Here is a 21,086-nt window from a genome sequence, read left to right as displayed (position 1 = left end):
GTGCTGATTGTGTGCAAGTGGACTCTCTCCCCACGTGGGTATCTAGCTACACCCAGCACTGGCATTGCTGGGTCAGGGGAGACACATATCCATCTTGCATAGACACAGGCCTTCAGAGTGAAATTATCGACTCACTACCCCACCAGCATCGGCACCCCCATTAATCCTTGTTACTCGCTGGTATTGTTAGTCTTTATTTCAAATGATGAGGATACATTGTGATAAATTATTATTTTCAATAGAATTTTCCTAACAAACAGCAATGAGGAGCGATTTCAGCCATTTAAAACTTGATATTTTCTTACTGATTTGTTGATTGTGAACATGTGTGTGTGTGAGAGAGAGAAAGAGACGCATACACACAGAGACAAAGACAAAGACAGACATACACAGAGAGACAGAGAGAAATAAAGCTCACTCTAACACAGAGCCTATGTCCTTATTATTATCTTACAATTATGGAAACACTGATGATGTGCATAGGGTCCATGATGTGCACCAGCATCCGTCAGCTCATATTTGGTGGTGTTGCTGTGACTTCAGAATTTTTGCTTTAACTGCTAGGCTCATACTTACTCTTTCAAACAGCACCAGTGTCTACTGACCAAGAGAGTCCTCTCAGAACCCACCAAAATTATAGGAAATATTGGGAAGCCACACATCTGACATACCTGAAACATATAAGGAACCCAAACCACCCAGTGGGAAGAGAACAAAATAACCTGACTGAAACAAGAAAGAAGGGGCCCAAGAGGACATTTCTCAAAAGGATATAAAGAAGATCAATCAGTACATGAAAAAGATATACAATGAGAGAAATGCAAATTGAAACCATGGATTCAAGCTCACATTGTTAAGGTGTCTATCATCAAAGAAGAGAAAAGGTAGTAAGAGTTGGACTTAATGTGGGCAAAAAGGCCCCTGTGACTGTGGCATTAAGAGGCAGCACAAAAGTGCCTCAAAAATTAGAAACAGAATGTGTGAATGACCTAGTTATTCTGCTAAGACATATCTGCCCCCAGGTTTATAGAAAAATAATTTTAAATACATTTTAATTAAAAGAGAAACATATCCCTTTCCTCTTTCCAGCGTCCTCTATCTTTTCCAATCCCTCTCTCAAACTTAGTCTCTTTATTCTTATTTTTGATATATATATATATAATTTTGCATACATATATGTATGCAAAATTATATAAACACAACTTGCTGGGTCCATTTCTGTTGTCTGTGTGTGTATGGTTTCAGGGCTGACCACTCTGTGCTGGAATCAATAAAACAGCTCATCTAATAGGAAAGCAAATTCTCCAACCCAAGAAATGGGGTCAACCTAAGTATCAAAACATAGATGTGTGGATGAAGAAAGTAACACACACAGAGACAGACATACAAACATACACACACACACACAGAGAAACAGACAGGCACATACATAGACACAGAGAAAGAGAGATAGACAGACATACACAAACACATACACACAGAGAGACAGACAGACACAAGACAGACAGACAGACAGACAGACACATTTAACTTCAAAGGTGAGAGAAATCCTTCCCTTTTGTGACAACACAGATGGCACCAAAGGTCATTATACTAAGTGATGTAAGTAAGGAACATAAATAGGATTATTGCAAGAGCTCATTTATAGATAGAGTATGAGAAACTTGCTCCCATAGAAATAGAGTGTAGAATGGTGGTTAGCAGAGTGAGTTTGGGAGGGGAGTGGGTAAAGGGGAAATGTCAGGAAAGGGATACCATATTTCTAGGAGAAGTTGAAGGCAGTTATTGTGCAGTGTGGAAAGCTAATTACAATGCATTACAGCTTTGAAAATTGCTGGGCTAACGGTTTTTCGCTTGGGTGATTTATCGTAACCATAGAAGCAGAGCAAACAAAGTATTGCATGTATCAGTCATCTGTGTGTAGTCATTTCGTTTCACTGTGTATGTAAATTCAAAACATTATTTTTCAAAAATGTGGTCAAGGTTTTTAATTGCAACTTAAAAACTTCCAAAGACATCATCTAAAGATTTAACTGTTGTATGTGAGAGAAGAGGCCGAAACAGTCATGGCAAAGGTTTCCAAAGAATGAAAGCCCTTCCCGTGGATAGCACAGGCCCTGACAGTGAACATCCACTCACAAGTCGACTGGCCTCTGTAATGTTTGAAAGTGCTGTCCTCTCTCCCTACTCTATTAAAGAGTAAAGCCAGGACTGAGAGTATAAGGGACACTGAACACTTGTAAATACTGCTTTAGAGTTGCTGATCCTGATGTCTCTGTCAATTTTGCAAGGGTGCAATACAGGGCAAGTGTAGAAATTCAAGGGGTTCTCTCCACTTACACCCTCTTGCCCATATCATGGAGAAGATGTCACACTCTGCTTCGTGAAGTTAGTTAAAGGCTGTTAAGTCATGCCTGAGAAGCTAGCTTCCTTTCTGAGAGGGAAGGGCTTCATCAGGTTCTTCATTCACCTTGAGCACTTGTTAAATTCAGTTAACCAATGCCCTACAGTGTTTATTGAGATCTTATAGTCAAGGATAATGTTGTTACACATTATTAAGCACATTTAATTTTTAAATGTTTAAAATACTTGCAAGGGGAATCTGTAAAAATTTCTTTCATCTTCAATGCTAACTTTCAGGATGCAATCAAAACCATCAGTTTACCTTAGATAAACTTCATTTAAAGGACAGAGAAAGATCTTTGTAAGGACGAGAAATGTCTGCTTTTAATCAGCATGGCAGTGTATCTCTAAATCCATTGTCAAACCACCTAATAAGGTAAAATAAATAATTGAATGCTATTTGCAATTTCTAAAGAACATCAGTCATTACCAGTTGCCTTGGGCTTTTCTAGGTGATTGAATAATTATCCCATAATCAGTACAGTAATGAAGAACTGCCCTTTGGAAGGTCTGGATATTTAGGTCCACCTTTATTTCATTAGGGTTATCTGTAAATCAGAACAAGCAGCTGTCCCTTGTTGAACATAGGATAAGGTATGTTTCTATTTTAAACATGCAAGTCCACTGTGAATGCTCTCTAAAAAATTGTGGACCAAATTGTCAGGTCTGCTCTCTGTAAGCCCAGAAATGCACAATCAGTTAATGGGAAATTCTTTTCCTGCCCTGGAACGAAATCCATCAGATTTCACCATTAATAAAGAAAAAGCCTATGGTTATGAATTTATTTGCTTTCTGGATGCATGCCAGACCTGAAAAGGCTAAAATCAAAGTGAAGTCTTTGAGAGGAGACTTTGAGCGATCATTGAATTCCTCAAGAATCACATGTGTGACAATAGTAGTGACTCGATGAAATAAGTTCTTTGTAAATCCGGCGTGAAGTCTGACAGGCTCTGAAAAAGGTGCCAAATTGTATTTGCTGACAACAGTAACCCCTAGAGGAATAAGAAACGCTGTGTTCTAACAGTGTGTGCAGCAAGATCACCCTGGACTATGTCCCCTTCCCAGGCCGCCACGTAGTATGAGCATTTGCCTGCATTCGGTATTTTCTTTTCTACCTTCTTTCTTTTTAAAACAATCTTATTTTACATTTACATGGCATTTTCTCTCCCTCCCATCTTCCTGCTCTTCCCCACCTTCTCCCCACCCCCATGCCCCATCCACTCCTCAGAGAGGGTGAGGCCTCCCAGTCAACAAAGTCTGTTCCATCACTTGAGACAGGACCAAGGCCCTCCTCCACCTGTATCTAGGCTGAGCAAGGTATTTATCCCTAAGGAATGGGCTCCAAAGAGCCAGTTCATTCACTAGGGATAAATACTGGTTCCACTGCTAGTGGCTCCACAGACGGCCCAAGCCACACAGCTGTCACCCACATTCAGAGAGCCCAGTTTGGTCCTATGCAAGTTCCCCACCTGTCAGTCCAGAGCCAGTGAGCTCCTGCTAGTTCAAGTCAGCTGTCTCTGTGGGTATCACCATCATGGTCCCTTTGCTCACAACAATGCTAACAAAACAGATATTCTTTGTATTGGGAATGGTGGAGAAATTTTGTTGTGATTAGATAGAAATTTGAATAAAATCCAATTTGAACTACAATTGTATACCTCACATAGCATGCTGAGTGTGCAAAGAGTTTTCATTCATGGTAGCTGCAGTCTGGTCAGTTCAGATGCACCCACCTCATCCTGTTTCTGAACCCCGATGAGAAGCACTTCTGTGATTTTGTCCCCATGCGTTCTCAGTGGGGAAATCTCTCTGATGCTGTAGGACGAAGAGGCAAGCATCATTTTGTCTACAGTATCCCTGCTACTTACTAAACATGGATTCTGACAAGTCTTTTTACTAAGGCCAGATTGTTGATCAAATGAGAGAAGACAAAGGCAGATTTGGAACACATGGCTAAGGCTGGGATTAACACGTGAGGTTCCTAGGGCAGAAACCTGGAAGATCTTGAGATGGAGCATTTACTTAGACTAGGGGTCCCAGCTGCTTCAAGGTCCCAGCTTGGGACTGACTTTGGTACCATGCTCAGCAAGGCAGAGAATGGAGAAAATCCTGAACAGAAGATTTAAGAGAAACAGGGGCCTGGAAATCAAGATGAGCTGTGTAGTCATAAAAGGGAAAATGTAAGAGGAAAAAGAAGACATAAATTGTAACGCAGGGTCACCAGAGACAAACTGCACTGTCTACAATCTTTCTGCTGGGTCCAAAGCTAGAAATGATATATTGGGATCAGCGAGACAGCTCAGTTGGTAAAGGGGCTTGCGGCCAAATCTGATGACCTGAATCAGTGTGGTGGAAAGAGAGAACTGACTCCTCTAAGTTGTTCCCAGTGCAACATGCATGTTGTGCTTGTGTGCATGGGCATGGCTATTCGAATGTGCATGCATGCATACATATATATGTACACATAAACACACAACAGACAAATAATTGTAACGATAAGAAGATAAAGAGATGCTATAGTCTCTCTCTTTAGCCACAGAGAATATATTTCCATGATGCTACACAGACCCTGGAAGGCATTAAAAATGCCCAACTACATATCATGTGTTTTCTACACATACATGCCTGATAAAGTTTAATTTATAAATTAAGCACAACGAGAGACAGTAGTTAAAAATAAAATAGAGACTATTTAACCATAGTCTGTTGTTAAAAACGTTTCAATTTTTGTTGTTTTTTTATTTAATATTTTTGACTTCAGTTGTGTATGTTTAACCAAGATGACAGAAGGATGGATGGTGGATTGCTACAGTATTTTAAACACAGAAGCAAAATCAATTAATGTGGTCATTTCACAAATTCAGGCTATACGCATGTCTTGACTGTTACTCACTGGGTATGGGGTAGGGAGACTTCATTCATTGTTCTTTCACTGTATCCAAAATGGTTACTAGATTAGAAGTCCTGTATCAGATATGTGTTTTACAAAAATTTTGTCTGCAACTGTAGCAAAATTTTGGTTCTCTTAACAGTGTCTTTCAAAGAGAAACTCTTAATTGTATTAAATCCAATTTATTTATTCCTTTGCTTTTAAGGGTTGTCTATAACCCTTATAATTTTATAATTTTTAGGATTGTTTAGTTATGATTTTATAAAATTTAGTTATAATTTAAGGATTGTTTATAATATCCAAGAAAATGTTTATTTTCCCAGGATCACAAAGATTTCCTACATATTTTTCTTCTAAAAGGTTTTTATCCAAAGGGTTATGATTTACTTTGATTTTTCTACAAAAATATGAATTGTGATTCTTCTTTTGTACAGAGATCTTCAGTTTTTCAGTTACCTTTTATGGAAAACCACTAGAAATTCTCCACACAACTTCCACCAACCATTTCTCAGTGCGGGCTTGATCCTGGGTTCTCCATTCTCTCTCTCTACTCTGAGCATGTCTGTATGCTCTGGCCATCACTACAGACCACTGAGTTCTGCACCTCGCAAGTCCTAAGATCAGGCAATGCCATTCTTCAAACTTAGTTCACATTTTCAAAAAAAATATTGTATATTCCAATTCCTTTACTATTTCTTATAATTTTAGAATCATCTTGGTAATTCCTCCAGGAAGAGCGAATGGAGTTTTGATGGGACAGATGCTGAATGCTGGTCTCGCTAGCTTTAATGTCTGGTAGCAAATGCAATTCTAACAAGAGGACAGCAGGCTTTAGATAAAGAAAAAAGGGGAAAAAAATCCCGCAATGAAGTTTTAACTACTCACTGATCAGCTAAAGATATTAAACTTCCTAGCACTGATCCTTCAAATCCTAGGAATGTAGGAACATCAATGGCTAGAGTTCTGATGCCCCACAAGGTAAAGAGTTACACAGTCCCTCCTGAGAAAAGGAAGCACCCCCCAAAGCACTCAAGAGATAATATTGCAGCTGCTCTTTGCTGTCAGGTTTGCATGGAATAAAGAATGACTCTGGCAAAAGATCCACTCGCCCATATTGATATTCTTACACACATAATTATTTTGAGGTTAAAATCTCCTGTCTGCCTCGCATCTCAAAAGGGAATTTCTGAAATGCCTAGGAGCCTCGTCTTATGCGGTGAGCTAAAACTCATTCATCATCGGCGTGACTGTCTGGCAGTTTTCAGGCATGTCTCTGCAAGGCTCATTTTCTTCCACGTTATTAGATAGCGCAGGATATTTCGAAGTATTTCACCTGGGTGAAGATCTTTACCTGGCTGGCTCGTCAGACCTGGGAGAGCTTCTTGCAGCTGGTAAGTTGAGGCTGACGATGATGTGCCGTCGGCTGTGTTGTTTGATGCCATATAAGCCCCATAGGTGGATGCCGAGTAATACTGAGCATATTGGTTTTGGCCAAAGGCTGTGTAGGATGGGTAATCCTGAAACAAACAAATGAGGTATGAGGATATAGAAGAGCAATCACCATCTAGCGCAGCCCAAGCAAGCAAGCAAACACCATCACTACGGCAACGAAACGATTAGTGTGCAGCTCCAATTGCTTTGCTTTCCAGTCCAGGACTTGGAGTTGATGCTAATGTGTGGAGCCTATCTGGGCATCTCACAAATGCAGCAGTAATTAACTTCTTTATTAAGCTTGCAAACCAGTTCTAATACATGAATATGAATCTGGCTGAAGTTTGCTTATGCTTCATTTCACCCCCTCTTATTACTAATATGTTGCCCTATGCCACTAGTATTATGCACTGAAAAGGGAGAGGAAATATAAGTCAGTTCATATTCATTCCGTTCGTTTTTACACATTGCCCAACAACACCAGCAAGCAGGAGTTGTGTCTACTCCTGGCTTCTACATAGACCTAAATATGTATTTTTTTTTTTTTTTAGTTTTATTCCTCTTTGAGGCCTTGATTTTTTTATCTGATCTTGTTCAGCATTTTAAAGTAAGTAAACTGATTTCTTCACCACCACAAGCAACCTGCTACCTGAGGCTTTACTTAGTCTTCAGTGAAGTTTTTCCAAACATTTAAGTTTTGCTCCTTTGTTGCACATAAAAAGGAAAGCATTGAACCAACCCCCCTGACCTGTTTTTCATTAAAAAAGAACCTTAAAATAATGAAAAATGATTCTCCAATAGCCTTTTACATATTAAGATGATGAGTAAAGACTCGTGATAAATGGTATTTAATATATCTAGCATGGTTTAGCCAAAAATGTTATCAGTGATGACAAATTCTTGGTCAGGATGAAGATCCCCTGTTGCGATAAGTTCTGAAGGGAACAAAGATCCATATTTGATGTCATTTCCAAAACTGAAAAATTCTCTGTATAAGTAAACACGTGTACTATCAGGAAGCCTTAAGTAATATGACAGAAAATGAAATTCTACTGGACTGCTCACCTCAGGATCTGATGTTCCCCCTCCCGTTCTGTGAGCCAAGTAGAAAATTTCAATATGTGAACAAAGAAGTTTCTATCAACACTTTTTAGAGCAAAACAGGTATGACAAACAAACAAGAAATGCTGGCTTTGGGACATGGCATTGTTCTAAGGCCTTAAATGGACTTGCTCACTTGCCACTCAGAGCCTTGTCTGTGGGATCATGACCGCCATTTTTACATCAAAAACTACTAAGGCTCAGGACTTGAAGTGACTTTCAGCCTGGTGACCCAATTCATGAGTTTCTAGGTTGGAACTACAGCCTGAGAAGTCAACTCTAGCATCTGTGTGTCCTAGCTCTGCCAGCCTGCTGCTGGCCTCACCAGAAAAGGGTAGGGCACACCAGGAAATCTGGCAGTGGGCCTTTGGAGAAGGTGACATCTTTTTTTATTCAGAAGTATCTCCAATATTCCTCCTCTTCTTATTTTTACTCTTACTACATTTATTTAAGCATCCTTCATTTCCTGTTGATGCTATTGAACTCATTTTCTAATCTGTCTCATTTTCATTTCTAAGCACAAATGGTAAGATGTTCTCCTATTCAAAAGCACGAGTAGTTTCCCAGTGGTCCTAGACTCCCATCTTACTGGTGCTTACAAGGCCCTATTGCGGCCAGTAGTCTACTCCACCCATGAAGAAGCTGATAGGACCTTATGTGATTACATCTAGTTTATCATTTTCTGTGATGTTTCTGGGCTCCGGTCTTCCTCCAGTTCAATGGCACATAGACTCTTGCTGTCTTGCCTCCCTGTGACTTCTTGTCCTTGTTACCTCATTCTGATGAGTCCTGACTTAATTACGGTTCCCATAGGAAAGTCTTGACAATACTCTCCTGAACATTTTAGCAGGGTCTTTGGTCTCCTTGCTAGTTTGCTGTCAACTTCGCTCTGTAGACTGAACGTTTCATGAGACAGGCAGGATGCTTATCTAGCCACACCACTGTCCCCGGTCCCTAAGTGTACAGAACTCCCTATATTCCTCAGATATGCAGCATTTTTTAAAATAACAAAATGGTATTCAATCCTTGATCCAAAATACAGTTATAGTCTTCACAGGTCCACCATAAATCCTCAAACAGAATTAGATGTGTTTGTGATTGAAAGTTTGTGAAGTTTTCCTCTACTTTACACATCGTTTTTTTGTATCTTCCCAGGAACAGGAGAGTAGTATTTCCTTTATGATGCTTTTTGTCAAGTGTGAATCTCAGTGATTAGAGCATCTAGTCTACCTCCTGTCTGTGTTGAATCTTGCCTGTTTCTTCAGTGGGACTATCCACTTTGAGAGAACCGGAAATAAAGATTTAATTACTTTTGAACTTTAAGTGCCTCGTCAAAAACATAATGCATATCAAGAGCTCAATAAATGTCTGCTGTAAATTAACAAGTAAATTCTAACTAGCGGAAGTCATCACTTTTTTTTTCTTCTTTTCTTTTTCTTTTTAGAAAGTACAGAGTGCTATAAGGTACTTTTAAATGAATGACAATTTATAATGTTTCTCTCTCTCTACTATTTTAATACATAGCTTTTTAACTAAGTTTCCTTTGAGCCTTTCATTATACTACTAAACTACACTAAGGGCAACAATAGAATTCTTGTAATCAAATCTAAAAAGGAAGCTTTTGTGAAATATCTTACCTTTTAAAATGTATAAAAACAAAGTAATTGGATCACAGTAAAGGAGTATATTGTTTGTCTAGAAATCAGCTTCCTCTCGGTCTCAGTTACCCTAACACAGTGGAGAATCAGGAGACGAGGACACAGTTCCGGACTGTCAATGCTATCAGCACCCTGTGTCCAAGGATGCTCATGTGGGAACACTGACTCTCACCCCATATGTAACCCTATCATCCTTGATTTTAAAACTCGTGAGAACGTGAACAAAACACGATGAGGAGAAGAGTTAAGGGCTACCAGAGGCAGGCTCAGTAACCACAGAGAAAATAAACCTGTCTGGAAGGTGGGGAAGTCAAACATTTTTAAAAGAAATATAGATCTAATTAATAAAAAATTAAAAGCCAACAGTATTCCTGCAGGCCTTTTATTTAGTTGCTGCTGCTATGTTTTAGAATCCTGTCTTAGAGTGTAAGCTATAATCATAAATTGATTCTAGTTTAATGCATTAAGTAATGTTACATTAAGTAAGCAATTTCTACCAAGGGACATAAAACTGTCTACTGTAGCTTGAGATAAAAACATGCATTATATCCCATGATAACATGACAGATGATGAAAATGACTATAACTCAGGTATTTAATGAACAATCCTTTAATATTCAACAGATCTAAGTCAATGAGAATAAAAAATAACCCAATAGTTTTGAATAGGTAATTTTTTTTACTCTGTTGAATTAAAATCTTAGTTTTAAATAAAAATATCATATACACTTACAAGGCAACTTACAATAACTATTTAAGTTCAAAATATACATATATGATATTCTCAATGAATCAATAAAATTTTAATTATAGAATCTCTCCTTAGACTTCCCAAGGGAAGTCTTCCCTAACTGTGCATTCAGTGTCAAGTAGTCAACCCTAAAATAATATATATGCAAGTAATCTTATACATACTGAGCAGGTTGTATTTATGTATGTAGGATTATATATCAAAAATCAAGGAAAAACAGACCATAAATTTGAGAGAAAGCAGAAGAGGAGCTTATGGGAGGGGCTAGTGATAAAAAGGAAAGTAATACTTTAATATCAAAAATTAAAATAAACTTATAGTTTTTTAAAATAAATTTAAAAAGACCATTCCCAAGAACTCTAGAAAGGTAGACAGAGACAGGATTCTTCAATCTCTGCATAAAAATAAATAGAGGAATTATATACAGTTATAAATTATAAACAACTATAAACTGTACTTAAATAAAGCCTTCTAAAATCTAGAACAGAAACTTCAAAAAGTGTAAATAGAAAAACTACAGTACCTGTTGGGAGCCACTGAAATTTGTTGAATTGGAAACGGAATTATTTGCATAAATGGTAGATGATGGTGTGAAACTGGAGCCTAGAGGGAAAGATAAAATGCACTTTAGCAGTTCCTATATTTGTGCGGCTGAAAAGGGAATGATTTAAGTCACTCATGGCAGTGTGGATGAGACCAGAGGACACTGTTCAGTGACGGAAGCCAAGCACAGAAAGATGAATGACACATCCATTTTCATCATGGAGAGGTCCATTAAGAGGATCTTAGAGAAGCTGAGAGGAAAAAGATGGGTAGCACAGTCTGGGTGAAGAGGGTGCAGGATAGAGATGTTAGTCCGTGGCTACAGCTAACTCAAGGAGTAAGTGCTGATATATGTTCGCACCCTGGCTGAGAGTAACATGGGTTGCAAGAGTGGATTCTTAATGTCTTCACCACAAATCAGTTATGAAAGCTTGCGTACACATACACATGCAGAGTTACCCTGACTTCTACGTTATATACTACATTAAAATATTTGTCAAAATAACATCTCCATACTCAAGAAATAGGTAAAATTTACAAGTGTAAATTAAAGAATATTCTATTTAATCAATAACTTCTTGTGAAATGTTTAAAAATATGTCACTTTGTAGAATTTAGTGGGAGAAACATTTCTCAAGTTTGGTTGTGTTGTTACTGAAACTTGAAATTGAGAGATCTGGAAAAAGATGCATGCAATTCTAGGCCCCTCCTAACAGCTGGCAAAAGTTTCTGAGGGAACCTGCTATGGGAAAATGCACTGTGAATGTGTATTATTCTCATTGGTTGATAATAAAGTAGATTTAACTTATAGCAAGGCAGAATAAGGCGAGGTGGAAAAGCCAGACTGAAAATACAGACAGAAAGGTGGGTAGAATCAAGAGAGACACCAGCAAGTTGCCCAAGAAGCAAGATGATAGAGAACTGGTAAAGCCATGACCCATGTACCAATAGAAAAGGGTTAATTAAAATGTAAGAGCTAGTTAGTAATAAGCCTGAGCTATATGCCAAATATTTTGTAATTAATATAAACATATGTATATTTACTTGAGACCAGATGGTCGGGAAAAAAAGAAAAACTCTGCCTTCATCTACAGGAACCTGACAAGCTGCCTCCCCAGCCCTGTACCCTGAATCACTTCAGAACATTCACAGAGAAAAGACATCAGACCTCTGCATGCCTGCCTGGTGGCTCTCAGATGGCCTTCATTTCCTGCCCAAGTTTAACCTGAAGTGTTTGTGTTGAATCCTGTCTCTCCACCTGGATGTAGCTGTTTCCTTCACGCGTCTGCCCAGCTAATTGTCTGTTTTTAGGAAATTGTGTGAACCATGGTGAGACTGAAATCATCGTTGTGACTTACTGTTCCTATGACTGAAGAGTCACATTTAAGGAACCCATGATTTTTCAGGAACATGTTTTATGCAGGGCTTCTTACCTGGCATTTGGTAAGAGTAAGGTGTCTGGCCCGGTTGTGGGGTAGAAAACCCAGGGCTGTAACTGAGGCAGCCACTCTGTAATGGAGACTGAGTTTGGGAAAGCCCACTTTCTGTCTTGATGGCTGGCAACATCACACCAAGATCTGTTTAGAAAACACACAGGCAAACCACTTGTTTAGTAAGAGAATCTCCTTCTGCGCCTGGACTTTCACTAGTATGTTAAGCTGTCTACCAGTCAACAGGGACTACCCAATTCCTACCAAAGAAGATGGCAGATGTTACCTACCATAAGCAGGCAGGCTGTAGGTCTGTCCTGTCTGTGAGTAGGCTGTGTAGACGGCTGGCTGCTGCATCCCCGAATACTGAGTCTGGCCTGCATAGGCCGACATCGTTTGAGCTGCTGGTGTAGAAAGAATGTGTGGATAGGGCCTAAATATCAGAAAAATAGCATTACTGTGGCACAATGACTGCATATTAAATCAGACAGCTTCGATTCGGTGAGACCCTGTAACACCAAGGAAGCAAATCCCCCTCCTGATCACCAACTTATCAGAAACGAATAAAGCTGAGAGACAGCAAATAAATGAGCCTCGGCTTTGATGCCAGCCAGCCTGGTGACCGTCTAAACCCAGATGCTTGTTTTAGAGCTGCTATCTAGCCTGCAAGCCTTCGGATTCCTTCCTCGGGTCACCAGGCTGGAAATTTAGAAAAAAAGGTGTGTCTTCCCATAAAGAAATGAAATGCCATTCCCTTTGTCGGGCCCCTTTTATACAGTGTTCCCCACTGGAATCCAGTCCTTGGCCTATACTTAAGGCATCCTGGATGTGGAGTAGCATAGCATTGCATTTTTATATGCATGCATAGGAAAGCTAGAATTTTGGCATAGCTGACAAACATGTGAATTCTGATAGAAACCCATTCATCCAAGGTAGCTCAACTTGGAATCTCTATTTGTCCTGTCCTCAAAACAGACGGCTATACCAGTTATAAAAGCAACATAATACTCTCAGAAGTGTGTTTACATAACTTGAACTCTGAGAAAATATTTCAGTGATCAACTAGATTGTGAAATATTAATGTTTGGGTAAAATATGATTTCTATATATTTTCTTATATAGCCAATCACTGTTTTTTTAATTTTCCTTAAAAATGAGTATAAACTTACTTTAAAATCCAAGTTCAGTGCATATTTATTTAAATGTTCAAATATATTTCAAGTTTAATCATTCTTTTAGTTAGTATCAAACAAGGATAGTTACTTATTTTCAAGATATCATACAAAATCATTATATATTAAACATTTGAAGCAAATACCTTGTGTAGCCAAAAAGCCCATATTTTTCAACAAATTCAAACATGTGCATAAAATGCTTCAAAATTTAAAACTAATAATGTTCAAGTGTTCTGGTTTGAAGGATTTTGAAGTTTTGTCTATTTGTTTTACACAGAGCATGAAAACATAGAATGACAGGAATTATCCATATATATGGGATATTTCTATTTTGAATTCATGCAACGTAGACTCTTTCATGTCTAATCTAGCTTTGCATCTCTCATGCTTCAGTAGTTATATGCATAAATGTTTTCAATATAAACTTGTCATATTATACAGGTATAAATGAACACAAGTAATTTCAGAAACATCCCTAGCAAAATGGAATGTGCTGGGCACTTACTTGGAGGGATACAGCTGTGGGGAATACTGGTGCGCTGATCTGGGGCTGTAACCGCTACTCGTTATTACTGTAAGACACAAAAGGACAGTACACAAAGCTTCGTTTCATGAACACATCTTCTGTAGTGGTGGGAATGGTGGGCTGTGTTCCCGCCCAGATCCCGGCTAGCTTACCCCCGAAATAATTACACGGAAACTGTATTCTTTTAAACACTGCTTGGCCCATTATCTGTAGCCTCTTATTAGCTAACTCTTACATATTGATCTAACCCATTTCTAATAATCTGTGTAGCACCACGAGGTGGTGGCTTACCAGGAGGATTCTAAGCTGCAGCTGTCTCGGAGAGAAGAGTCAGGGCGACTGCCTGCCTCTGCTTTCTTTCTCCCACAATTCTGTCTACTCCACCCACCTAAGGGCTGGCCTATCAAAAAGGCCAAGGAAGTCTCTTTATTAACCAATGAAAGGAACAATAGACAGATAACCCTCCTCCATCAATCTTCACTAGTGAGTACATAACCTACTTCAGGAAATTGTGGATTAAATATGCAATTCTTAAAGTTCACTCGCTTCCTCAAATTCATTGCATAAAGAAGCAGTTGGTTAGGCACCATCTTCATTTTAAAGTGCTTCAAGTTTTGTTACGAGAGTATGGAGTGCCCATTCCTCCCACAAACACTCCCTTTGTCTTCCATTTTCTCAGGCCAGTGTGTGTTCTTCTTTCTATTCAGATAGCTTATTGGCAAATGCCTTTGGTTACACAGTAAACTTTCATGATACAAAAGTCACTATTTTAATTGGCAGAACTTTACATTTTTACTTCAAATATGATCTTTATATACTGACTCCATATTTAATCTAATTAAAATAGACATTACAAAGTTTGAGGTTCAAACTGTCATTCCTCAATTGTAAAATTCCACTATTTCCAATTTCTTTCCGTCCTGTCAATCATGTGTATGTTTCAAAATGCACAGTCAAAATGTTCTTATAGTACGACTGTGCATTGAGAGCATGGATGATAACCCAATGTGTTTTGAGCAGTGTAAAATGTGTATCAGCTATATTCTCAAGCTGTTTTGAACCATTAAAGACAATATTTGTTGGAGAAGAGCTTAGGAGGGAAAGCCAGGTTATTTTACTATTTCATTCAAATATGCACCCCACAGTGGAATCTTTCCAAAAGTTTAGAAGTCTTTCTCCCCTTTAGCCATCTGCCTTGACTATGACAGATGTACTGCACATATATGGATTCTAATATGTTGAACCAGTTCCTTCAGAGTCGGTCCATACTGGGCGAGCACACAGAGTGTCTTTATTAGGCCATCTGCTGTTCATTCCCATCTCAAAAAGATTAAAGTAGTACACAACCCAGTGCTGGCATGAGTTTAGTCTAATCAATCATAGTTAAACTTCAAAGTACTACACCCTTTCTGAGTTGTTCCTATGAATGCCGGAGTTAAACTTTTAGACTGGCAAAGAGTGACAAATAGGCTTATGTTGCTGACTGCTTCATGCAATATGATACAGTCCTACGTCCAAGTGCTATCAAGTGCCCTTGTGAGCTTCACAGACTTGAATGCAATGTGCTTCAGATGCTGTTTAGTTGGTATGTGTTGAGTATGAAAGTCAAACTTTAATTTTCATTGCAATGGTGTAGTAAGCGTGTGTTCCCCCATGCTATGAATCAGTCTTGAAAGTCATCAAATGTGACTTTAAAGAGGTTAAGTTCTAAACGTTTTAGGAACTGAATTTAAGTGAATTTCCTACATACAGCTGGAAAAGAAACATTAATTTCCACTTAATTTCTCTGAAACTCAAAAGAAAATTTCAAAACTTAAAATCAGATTAATGAAAACAGACCCTTGTACAATATTCCACAGACACTAAATTTACATTTCAAAATTCCACAGTATTGCATATTATAACAGAAACTGGGTTAAGAAAGGTTTAATTCCAGGTTGCTTTTTCTGCTTTTTGATAGACTGATTCCATGCAGCACAATAAAAGCTTGAATTATCCATACTGATAGGCTATCCTCAAGACTGAAAAATTGAAGGAATTCCAAATAAGACAAAATAACAAGAAATATTAACTTATAACATGTTTTATTAAATTAGACAGAGCAGAATTCTGTATTTTAAAAAAGACCTATATATACATGAACACCATTCTGAACATGTAGAATGCAATTTTTTCCTTCAATGAATGAATCTAGACCTTGTGAGAATAATGTACCCCAAACACCTCAAAGGCTTGATTGACCTTTGAAATTTTATATTAATGTCTATGAAATGGTGGAAGGCAAAACCTTTGGCTCAGAAAACTAAGGTTATTATGGAAGGAATAAAACTTCTTTACTGGAACTTCTAATTTTTATTCCAATTGATAAGTTTCTAGAAAACTATACTGAACAATATAACCGATTAGGATGAGATGTGATTATGCTGATCACTGTAGAAGCTGTCTCTCCAGAAAGGCCTGCAGACTGCTCTGTGGTAATCTGGAAACCTCATTGTGATAATCTGCCAGGCCTCATTGCTATGCAGCAACTCATACATAATCCTCAAAGCCCTGGATTCATTATACTTTATCATGTCTACAAAGAGAAAGAAGCAAAACCTTTGGATAATCTTGAGAAATGATTTGAGGATGTTTTGTAGTACCACAGTTTGGGTGCTGCTGCTATTTGGACTAGATGCAGAATCTTGTTGCGCATCTCACAGTGCAGCCTACGGCTACCTCAGAATTATCAGCTGTCGTGGACAAGACCCACTATGGACCACTGCTGTCCAGTAAAGCTTTCATGGAGTTATGTGTGTTCTATATCTGTGTTTTCTCTCAGGTGGCCACCAGCCATGGAATTGCATAATTGGTATGTGGCTAGTTTAACCGAAAACAACTTTTGTTTCACTAAGTTTGAATTTACTGAAATTAAACGATCATACATTGGAAGTGACTACTGTACTTAGGTCATGGAGCCCTCAAGAATTCTTATCAGAAAACTAGGAAAGTGTCTTTAGAGGTGGTATGAGTGAATAGAAAATAGAACTATTGCTTAGACTCATTCTTTCTCTGTCCTTATACTTCCCACCAGAATACCATAATGAGGTCCTGATTATGAACGCATGGTTCTCGACTCATTTATACTTGGCTATGTGGTCAAACCACTCTGGGATCTCTCTGGACTTCAGTATTTTTATTCGTAAAATGAACTGTAGAGTTCCGAAACTACATTTGGAGCTAATCAGCTGCAGATTTCTCACTCATCCTTCAATGAACTTGTATATTCTTGGAGCACAATAGCAATTGCTTAATAATCTCATGCCCTTTCCCCCAGTTCATTCATATACACGTATTTTGTAGAAACTTGATAGCAGTTAGGGTTCGCAAGCACGACAGAGCAATGCAGTGTGTTGGTGCCTATTGATCTCCTGTGAGGCAGCTGAATTGCCGAAAAGCACAGTCAGCACAGATGGGTCTTTATGCTAAGTTGGTACACTAGTGTTTATTTCCATCCGCAGTACTAATACTTATGTGCACGTATGACAACTGCTCCCTCCAAGTAGTGTGAAATAATAAAGGTGGATCATCTGTCTCCATAAGAAAGTGAAATATATTCCATAATGCTCTATTAGACTCAAAGACATACCTCAACTCTTTGTACACAAAGCACACCCACATAAAATCCAGGCACATGAGACCATGGATAAATGTAAAATGTATTAATGCAGAATTACGGAACTGAGATTTAACTACCATAACACTTCTCTGGGCTTCATGTTTATCTTTGTGATATATGCATTCCTTCTTGAGTTTCCAAAATTTTATTCATTAGATAATAAGCCATACAAAACAGTAATATAAAAAAAGTCTTTAAGTCATTTCAATTTGTACCCTTTGTGACCAGCTGGGAGTTATCAGGTATTTATATTTAAAAAGGATTGGTGTTTAAAGACATACTATTGTTCTCTTTGAAGCATGGGACTTCTCTCCCAGGCTGGGTTCTAATGTAACCAGCATGTGTTCTCCAGAAACCCATTAACCTTTAATACCTGTCACTCAGCTGCCTACACAGGAGGACTTTCTTAAACCCAGAGAGGAAACAAGGCTATTTAGAAGGGATCAAATGGATAGTTTTACATCTAGAAGGCTGGGCAGAAGGCAGTTTTTAATGTAATTTAAATAGGCAAGTTGAAGGAACAAAGTTAGCTATTATGGACCTAATGATTAAATTGATCATGCAGTCTATAAAATAATGAAGAAAGCTGGCTCTGCTAATGAGAAAGTCATGGGATTGCTCCAGCGCAGGCTGAAGATTTGGCAGAAGGATTCCAAACGCCATTTGTAAAAACACATAACTTTAAGACAATTAGCTCTTCAGGAAAGTGGGTTTCTGGCTGACTCTGCAGAGGCGCATGCTCTCATAGCTTTGATCCTGCGCTCTTCTCAGGGAGGAGGATGTTTAAGGACCCCAGCGTGGACACAGCGACACGAGCTAAAGGCTTTACCTGACCCAGTAAAAGTGTCAAGCGCTCCATCTCCAGTCGCGGTTGTGGTTTCATTGCTGTTCAAGGGCTCTGTTTTGACTGCAAGAAGAGACACTACGTGGAAGAATAAGTACACGTGAGTTTTCCTTCTAAATTCGTAGCAAAGACCCTTACTGCCAGTGATATATATATATATGATATATTCTAGCTATCACGGGCATGCAAGAGAAAACTTGAGAAGTGGATGAGGAAAGTTTTGTTAATCTAGCTTCTATATGGGCATGCATTTAGAGAGGATTTATTCTAAAATCCTCTGGCTGGGCTGATTCTGAGATTCTGGCTTTTAAAGGCAGTGAGCCTTCAAAAGAAAAAACAGCAACACTCATATCTGCATTTTTTTAAAAATAAAAAACTCTCCTAAGCACACTTTCATACAGTCAGTGAACAGAAGAGAAACTGTCAGTGTCCTAACCACATTTAATTCAAGTTGTAACAATGATATTTACAACCTTCGCTTTTAGTCTTTCCAAGAAAATATTTAAAGAGAAAAATGCATTAGAATCCAATAGAGGCATACACAAATACTTAAAACCCCAAGCCTATTCCCATGGTGAAAACAAGGTATTCACTATTAATATATTCTGATAAAGCAAACAAACAAACACAGCAAAACACCAAAAGAAGGTTTCTTAAAGTGTTGGAATTTTCTGTTTAACGATATTACAATTCTGAAGTCTTTGAGATAAGCACTGAATGAGAGATGGCGTCTACCACATTACAAGTATCCTCATCAAATGCTTGTCATATGTAATGCTGGCAAAGCCCTCCCTTGGCACTGAAGCAGGCTGGCACACACTGTCATCATTATCACATGCAATGGGGGGTGGCATTTGGTCACACCATATTTTCCCTTGGTTGGCAAAACCTTATCACATGTGTATAGTACAGCAGTCGGGGAAAAAATTAAGTTATTTCCTACTTAGCACCTCACATGTATCCTGGTTGTAAGTGGTCTGGTACAGTTAAGGAACTTAGAAGCAAGCAGAACACTAGAGAAGAATGCCGAAGTCTAGCCAACCATGAGTCAGTATGCTAGAAAAGACTAGTGTTCTCATGTAACACCAACCAACCAAGCAAGACAGCAACACGACTGTGTGTGAGAAGCAGCTGACTGATAGGAAGCATGCAGTGACATTACACCCTTCTGTCCCAGAGTTAGCCAAGTCCTTGCCGAAGCCCAGGTTTAGTATCCACAAACGAGGAAGAATGTAAATTGATAGAGGATTCGGAGAGCTATAAAGGTTGAATGCAAAGTGAAACACACATACACACATGTGTGCACACAAGCACAAATCACTGAATTTGGGGGGAAGAAAAATTTAGGGTTAGCTACTTTTTCAATACTAACAATAATCTGTCTAGTCTAGTAATTTGTGTAATAATAAATAATGAATCTAAAGCTACTACATTCAGTACTTTTCATTCACAGTGTAATTGATATACCTGCTATACACTTACCACTGTAAAAACTACTTACTATTACAAAGTTATTTTTTATGTACTAATGTTTTAGAACTCATATGTTCAGGAAAGCTTGATTGGAACCCCAACAGCTCTTTGCACTTAACACTTACGTTATGATTTGTGTACCATAATAGGCTCTGTGAAATTGCCATATCCAGACAGTGGCTCAGAGTATGATAAAAAAATATGATTTTCATTTAGAGTGATTCTAATTACCTCACTATAACGAAAATATGCAAAAACACTTGGATCGACTATGAAGCTATGTTTTACATGTTTTCTTGAAGGATTATGTTCGAACACAGCAAGAAGTGGCATGGTTGGAAGTAGATCTAATAGAACACACTCAAAAGGTGCCTAACACATTCTAGGCAGTCTAGGTGCATGGGAATAAATCACATAGGCGATGAATTCATTTACTCCCACAGAAGTTAGTGAATATTATCACATCTTCATTTTCAAATGACGGACTGAGACATAAAACAATAAATACGTTGCTCTGATCACGTTATGGGAAGAGCTGGAGTTTGACAGCAGCTGGTGAACTTGCAGGATCCACTCTTTACATTGTACCATCAGATAACTGAAACTCTCTTCCTCTGCAGAAGGGTAATCCAGGGGATGATCTAGATGGGTGTGGAGGCTACTTTGCATGGTGCAAGTTCCCCACTTTCCTTCTGACACCAATGACACAAAGCATAGTCCCAAGTCTTCTGCAACATTAAGACGAGAGACAGCTTCCAAATTTAGAGTTTCCAAATTCTAAAATGGCTATGTCCATGTTTAAACATACCTGTATCTATAAACAATATTGTAAAAGAGATTTATTATACCCCTATGAGATGTCTCCCTCGTGAAATGAGAGGGACAGAAGGTGAGCTGACTTTGACAAAACTGGTCTAGAAGCCAGACATGTTGACGGTCATTAGTTTTATTTCCTTGGATGCTAACTTTGAGAGTGGATTTAAACATTACTCAGCATTGGTTTTGATTATAATTTCCTGAATTTGAAAGCTTCAGGCAGTCAAAAGGAGAAAGAAGACGAGAAGGAGGGGGTTGACCCTTTCATAATACTGGTAACATCTTTTATTAATTTTAAAAGTCTTTATTCAGGATAAAAGTGGTTTATTTTACTGAGAAAGGCCATCCCTGGAGAGAATGTGAAGGAATGCAGAAATATCAATAGGT

The 21,086-nt window shown here is 38.5% G+C and overlaps 1 protein-coding gene across 5 annotated transcripts in view; it reads right to left on the bottom strand.

The window, feature by feature from the left end:
* The window catches only part of Eya4 (EYA transcriptional coactivator and phosphatase 4), a 253,869-nt gene that overhangs the window by 38,627 nt on the left and 194,156 nt on the right, over positions 1 to 21,086 (bottom strand). For 3 of the 5 annotated variants that reach the window (XM_048425350.3, XM_085689250.2, XM_048425348.3), the window contains exons 5-10: positions 18,396 to 18,488; positions 13,888 to 13,954; positions 12,498 to 12,640; positions 12,211 to 12,354; positions 10,758 to 10,837; positions 6,645 to 6,810 (exon numbers count right to left, since the gene is read on the bottom strand). In XM_048425350.3, coding sequence (XP_048281307.3) covers positions 6,645 to 6,810; positions 10,758 to 10,837; positions 12,211 to 12,354; positions 12,498 to 12,640; positions 13,888 to 13,954; positions 18,396 to 18,488 — 693 coding nt within the window. The remainder of the gene's footprint in view (positions 1 to 6,644; positions 6,811 to 10,757; positions 10,838 to 12,210; positions 12,355 to 12,497; positions 12,641 to 13,887; positions 13,955 to 18,395; positions 18,489 to 21,086) is intronic. The other 2 variants (XM_085689272.2, XM_048425351.3) reach the window with 1 other exon arrangement.

This window comes from Myodes glareolus, chromosome 1 (assembly GCF_982192425.1).
Source record: "Myodes glareolus chromosome 1, mMyoGla1.1, whole genome shotgun sequence".
Classification (NCBI taxonomy): domain Eukaryota; kingdom Metazoa; phylum Chordata; class Mammalia; order Rodentia; family Cricetidae; genus Myodes; species Myodes glareolus.
The sequence above is the reverse complement of the archived record's forward strand: the minus strand, read 5'-3'. Positions and strand labels throughout refer to the sequence as shown.